The following is a 5,934-nucleotide window of genomic DNA, read 5'->3' on the forward strand; positions in this document are numbered from 1 at the left end:
ATATGGCCAGATAGTGATCAACATTATTCAGTATCTGTATCCGTACCTGAGCACCAATCCCTTCCAATTTCTGAACCTCCAATAATGCGGGGTCGCCGCGGGGACACGACTATCAAAGTGTATCGGCTGTCTCACTTCGCATGCTTCAAACCATCCAGTTGCCAAAATCTGCATCCTCAGGCTTCTAGAGGTTTTACTTACCACCCTGGCGGCCTATTGCAACGACCCGATCCGCCTCATCCCGCTAGAGCTCACACCTGTCCCAATATTGGTCACTTCTCACATTCTGCAGTTCGACAATGTACCGGTACAAGACTGCCTCCCCTGGCGGCCATTCCTTAACAGCCAAAGTCAAGTGTCACGCGTGTTAGTGGCATGCGGCGGAACACCAGTCGGCGGTGTACCAGTTCTGCCCGTCAAGCATCATGGGCCGGTCGAAGATGCAAATCGCACCATAGCTCTCGCTTTTGGGGAAACAATGATTCCACATCTACCAACCCCCATCTCTGCTGTGGAGGCATGGCCGGGAGCGACCCAGCGACCCAGCGTCTACGGCATGCCGGAATGTAATTCCTTTCCCTTTCCAAACCTAACGAGCCCGTCACCCCCGTGAGTCTCGTCAGGTGGAGAATAGTCACGTATCCATGTCTACTTAGTGTCACGGTGCATGCGGGCGCATGGGGGCTGGCAAGTTAGACGTGGAGTTCCTGGCGATGGAGATCCATCGATGGATTTGGGAAGCCGAGGCCTAGGCTGCGTACGAATACAACTCCGACGTCGTCCAACCCGCTCCAACAAACAGGTGGTCGGTCCGCCTTTACTTTTGTATGTAAATTCAACTTGATCAGTGGACAAGGTTATCAGGCAGCGCGCAGGGCTCCAGCTTTGCTCTTTTTAGGTTTCACTGTTGACTAGGTATCTGCTGCATTTTGCCGGAGTCCCCATCATAGTTCGAGGCCCTTTTGTTAACCTGGGAAGTCTGGACCGCTCACAATTCGAAGACTAAATCCTCGTCCACATCTAATCCACAACCACATACTACTTGCTACTATGTGGCATTTCGACTTTTGCTAGGGCCAAACGTTTGGCGATGAGCTGTCAATACTACGTCAGAAAGCACTTTCCTAATCAGCGATTCCGCCGATCGGGTGCATAGACTCACCTCACCGCACGTCACCGGTCCGTACTTTGCCGGGCTACTCTCATCAATGCAGGTCGGAAGGACGTCAAGCTCCTGGTCGAAATTGAATCCTGTTTTATTGCGAGACAATCGATCAGTAAAAAGAGGACCAGAAGGTGGGCATCATCCTCCAAGGTCATGACCTCACGATGAAAAGGAGAATCTCTTACCAAAGAAGAAGGGCATGGATATCCTGTCCTCTCTGCCGTGCTGCACGACGCGGTGAACAGTCGACTTCAGCCTATCGTTTGTCATTCTCATGAAGAAGTCGCCAATGTTGACAACAAACGTGCCGCGGATCGGCGGCGCCCACATCCACTCCCCTGCACTGTTGAGCACTTGCAGTCCTCGGTGACTATCTTGCCACAGAAGAGTCAAGATTTGCAAGTCCGTGTGTGCGCCGACGCCGACCTCGTCCGGGTCCTGGATCGGCTCGTCGCCGTGACCGGGATAAAAGTTTATTGCGAAGTCGCCGCCGGGGTAGGTAGTGAGGGAATCGAAATAATTTTCCGGCAGGTCGAGGGCCAGAGCAATGACACGGATAAGACGGCGGGAGAGGGCCAGGCACTCGCGCCAATGGTCCAACACTGTGGCCTTGAAATCCGGAAGGACGGCAGACTCGCCATCGTCAGTCCACTCGAAGTCCTCCCGAGGTAAATGTGCTCTGACGCTTACGGGAACCTGGTCGAGCCGCTTTTCGTGGAGAGGATCGAACTCGGGTTCATAATGACAGAGAAAGGCCTCTTTCCTATCTTTGGTCTCGCTCGGGTTGGCCTGCCGCTCCCGGAAGCCGGTGTACCCGTAGGCCGAGGTGTTGGAGGTGAGCTTTCGCTTCTCCTTCTCGGGAAGCTTGAAGAACCTAGTGTCGAGTGAGCTCAGATGTCTCCAGAAACGTATCCGCATGGTCTGCAAAAGGATCCGGATTAAGTGGCACGATAAGTGGGCGAGCCTACTTACTCTATTCCCTTTTGATGCGCCGCTTCGATCACTTGTTCGGGAATGCCGTGATTCTTGATATAAAAGAACCCGCTGTTTTTGGCAGCACTTAAAATCTCCAGGGCAATCGCTTTGCGGTCTTCAAAGTTACCTGTAAGCCCGCTCAAGTCGATGATGGGCACGTCGTCGAGGGTGCAGTCCTTAGGTGGGCTCGTGGACACCAGCCTGTAAGTCGGCCCATCAAAAGTATTGAGCACGACCTTCTTCTTTCCCGCGGGAACGGTTTCGACTGCGGTTGCTGTGGTCATTTCAGAAAGCACTTTATCTACAGCCTGAACTTCTGAAGCGGCACGATTTTCAAAGCGATCAGTATCAAAATGAATTTAGTCGAACAATATCGTGATCTGGTGCATCTGTATCGCCCAATGTCGACAATGCGACATGTCAAGGGGGGTTGATGATCTGCTATATATAAAGCTTCAATACCTCAAGCTGACGTTACACGACACCACATTTTACCGCCGCCACCATTGGACTCCTTACATGCTGTCGAAGCTTATCCTCAGGGTAAGGTGCTGAGATAAGGTAATCACCAATCCGGCGATTTCCGGTTATTTCCTTCCTCAATCGCGCTGCCCCGCTACGTGGGTATCCACAGGAGCCAACAGATAAAGGGCCACTGTCATCCGGTTATCTCCTGCTCCGTCCGATCACCAACGACTACCTACCAACACTTTTTTTTTTCTTTACCTGCACTCGAATAGAAGCAACTTGCTTGCACCTATATCGAATCCGGCCCATCTCCCGAAAGCTGGAAAGCTGAAAAGTGGGTAATCGATTAGGCGGACCGAGGCAGGATATGCACGCCGGTGCCGAAACGCCAAGCGTGCGACGGCGCAGGTTGAGCGACGACAGCCGACGGGATGTAGTAGGGATGGAGGAGTCGAGCCGGAAGAGAAAGAGGCGGATCCTCTCCTGTGACACGTGCCGGAGGCAGAAGTGTCGGTGTGAACTCGACGAGGATTCCGAGGCGTGCGCGAGGTGTCGTTCGTTGAGGTAAGTTGATGATCGGCGCTCCGGGTTGTTGTTGGTTTGACAAGTTGCCGCTTGAGCTATTCGGGTTTCCTCATTGCAACCGTGACGAGGGCTCCCCCTTACAACATGAGCATCCGGCCAATTGGAAGAGAAATTTCAGAGGAGCTGATGAATGTAGAATCACCTGCACATGGAACGACAGCGGCGATACCCATTCAGTTTCTTCGCGCGAAGCGCCGGCCAAACTTGATGTGGAGGGAAGGTATGTGTCCCATGACTTGACATTTTCCCCTGGTCCACTGGTTTTATATCATTTGCCTAATACGGCAATACTTACGAACGCAAAACGCCGGCTAACTTTCCATCGGCAGGTTCCGAAGCCTAGAAGCGTCTATAGTAGACCTCAAGGCAACGGTGCAGGCGCTAGCATCGGGCAGCCGGCCAGAAGTAAGACGGGCGTTGGCAACAGGGCGCCAAGAGAGACTCCATCAACAGCAGCAGCAACAGTCACTGGCCGACAAGAGTTTTGTCGACGATCACGACTCCCAAAAGGCCAGGGAAAACGAGGACGTCGAGCCAGGAGACCGACATGTTTACTTGTCCCCAGCAGAAGTTGTCCGAAAAGTTGGAAGTCAACTGAGTGGAGGCTATCGAAGGACATTCGATGTCCAGGCCGATGTCGTTTCGTCTGGCATTTTGGACGACAAGACGGCTCGTGATTTGGTTGGAGAGTGAGTTCTTTTGTTCATCGTTGCCTCAAGTACTTTGCACATGAGCTTGGTTCAGAAGCAAAAAGAAACGACTATGCATGTTAGAAGTCGGGTGGGCGAATCATGTCACGCCAACATGTTTGCCACAACTACACCGTCGTATTGGCAACTAGCTAACATTTTGCTAATCCGCGATTCATAGATTCGTCAGTCGAAGGCGGAATACCCTCCTGATCAACAGCGAAGCCGACCTCGCCCCAAAGAACAGGGACCTGCGGCACGCCTCGCCCTTTTTACACGATGCCTGCTGTCTGCACGCGATGCGCTTCTCCGAGCACAGCTCGTCGGTGCTGCACCGCCGTGTGTTTGAGCACGTGCGCCTACAGATGGGGCAGCTGATGATTGCGAGCCCGTTGCCTTTGGAAGAGTTGACAGGCATCATGATTATGGCTCTATGGGCTTCAGCACCATCGGTACGTTGTGCCATACATGGTCATGAAGATCCATAAGCGTGGAAACGGGAAGAAATCAAGAGACAAGGTGTTTGAGTGCAGACTGACTAATGCGAAGCAAAAAGCAGGGGCCAGAATATATCGACAGCTGGTTGGTGAGCGGACATTGTGCGCAACAGGCTATGTTGAGCATCAACTTCTCGGAAGTCTTGTCGCGGACAAAATCAAGAACATCAACAGATGAGGATCAGAGGGTCATGCGACTTTGGGCCAACACGTGCTTGGTGAATCTCCAGTGAGTCTCTCCCGCGATGATTGGTGATTGATCTATCAAAGAGAGAATGAATTAGAACAAAAATGGAAGATGGACATTGTTGGAACGAAATTTACAATATGAATTGTAGAACCAACCAACACGTTCAGAACATCGCTGATGCCGATCAATATGCAGTTGGGCCGCGACCACTAGTCGACCAGCAACCGTACCGACCGCATACCTCCTGCAGTGTAAGCTTCTTCTCAACTTCGAAAAGCCGACAATGCTCGACGCCATGGTCTACGCCGAGATCATGCTTTACATGATCTTACAAGACAAGTTTGCGCAGCGATCTTACTTAGGAAGCGACGGCACATGTGAAGAGCTCTCGACGTGGAAGACGAGGTGGAATTACCTATTTGGTAAGTACCGAACGCAGCTGGCCCCCACGACGCGACGACGTACATTCAAAAATGAGGCGCCGACCATGACATGTCCATCAATTTTAATGCTAGTAGGCATCATGGTACATGCTGACGTATCAATTGAACAGATCTTCCGGCCGCATCAACATTGAGGATAAGTTACTCAATAGCGTGGCTCATCCTCGCCCGGCGTTCACTTGAACACGACTTAGCCACCTCGGACCAAGACTCGTTGTCCAGCTCACCGAGGCTTGCTCCGGCCGATGCGCGAACGGATAGGCGACATAGAAACGCGGATCCGCAAAGCCTCCCCGATATGACGCAATCGCGCGTGCGAGCCTTTGCGACAGACGTCGTCCGGGCCTTTGTCGATATGCCCGGTTCCCGCGCCGAGGAGCTGCCCGAGTTCCACCGCCTGTGCGTCGCCTACGCGATGCTCATCATCTCAAAGTACGAGCCGAGATCGTCGTTACTTGAAGGCGACGGCGTGGGCACAGGCGTGGTCGAGGGTGATGATGCGGTGTTGGAACTCCTCCGCGCGGCGCAAAGGCACAACGGTGTCCGAGGGAACAGCGCACCGTCTGCGATTCAATTCGGGCTGGAGAGGGCTTTGAAAAAGGTTGCGGAAAGAACGGAAGCCCGCGCTGGTAGCACAGCCGGAACTACTACCGGGAGCGACGGCCATGGGTTGCCGGAAGTGGGAGTGTCGTTTATAAGGAGTGGAAGTCTTCGGGGCCCGTCAGCCGTGGCCGCAGCCGCGACGGCAACACCGACTTGGACACATCATCAGGACAATGTAAGGGGACAACATAACCATAATCCGTCCTCTTTCACGGGAGCGACGCTTGTCCCGGAGTTTGACGAGTCGCTCTCCCTGGAGACAATGGATATCTTCTTCAGCGGCGGCCACCTTGGGCTCGGCGACCACTCATTCTTTTGA

At 53.1% G+C, this 5,934-nt stretch overlaps 2 protein-coding genes across 2 annotated transcripts; one reads left to right on the top strand and one right to left on the bottom strand.

Moving 5' to 3' along the window:
- Positions 1-1,048: 1,048 nt before the first annotated feature.
- On the bottom strand, positions 1,049-2,424 carry BDZ83DRAFT_579785 (uncharacterized protein; the record flags this gene model as incomplete). Its single annotated transcript, XM_060505281.1, has 3 exons — positions 1,049-1,251; positions 1,351-2,039; positions 2,138-2,424. The coding sequence occupies 3 exons, from the start codon at positions 2,422-2,424 to the stop codon at positions 1,049-1,051; spliced, it is 1,179 nt and encodes a 392-aa protein (XP_060364005.1).
- A 626-nt stretch (positions 2,425-3,050) lies between these two features.
- On the top strand, positions 3,051-5,934 carry BDZ83DRAFT_753072 (uncharacterized protein; the record flags this gene model as incomplete). Its single annotated transcript, XM_060514296.1, has 7 exons — positions 3,051-3,172; positions 3,330-3,413; positions 3,523-3,882; positions 4,064-4,334; positions 4,439-4,608; positions 4,765-4,991; positions 5,123-5,934. The coding sequence occupies 7 exons, from the start codon at positions 3,051-3,053 to the stop codon at positions 5,932-5,934; spliced, it is 2,046 nt and encodes a 681-aa protein (XP_060364006.1).

This window comes from Colletotrichum acutatum (genome assembly GCF_030867785.1).
Source record: "Colletotrichum acutatum strain CBS 112980 chromosome Unknown BDZ83scaffold_58, whole genome shotgun sequence".
Taxonomy (NCBI): Eukaryota; Fungi; Ascomycota; class Sordariomycetes; order Glomerellales; family Glomerellaceae; genus Colletotrichum; species Colletotrichum acutatum.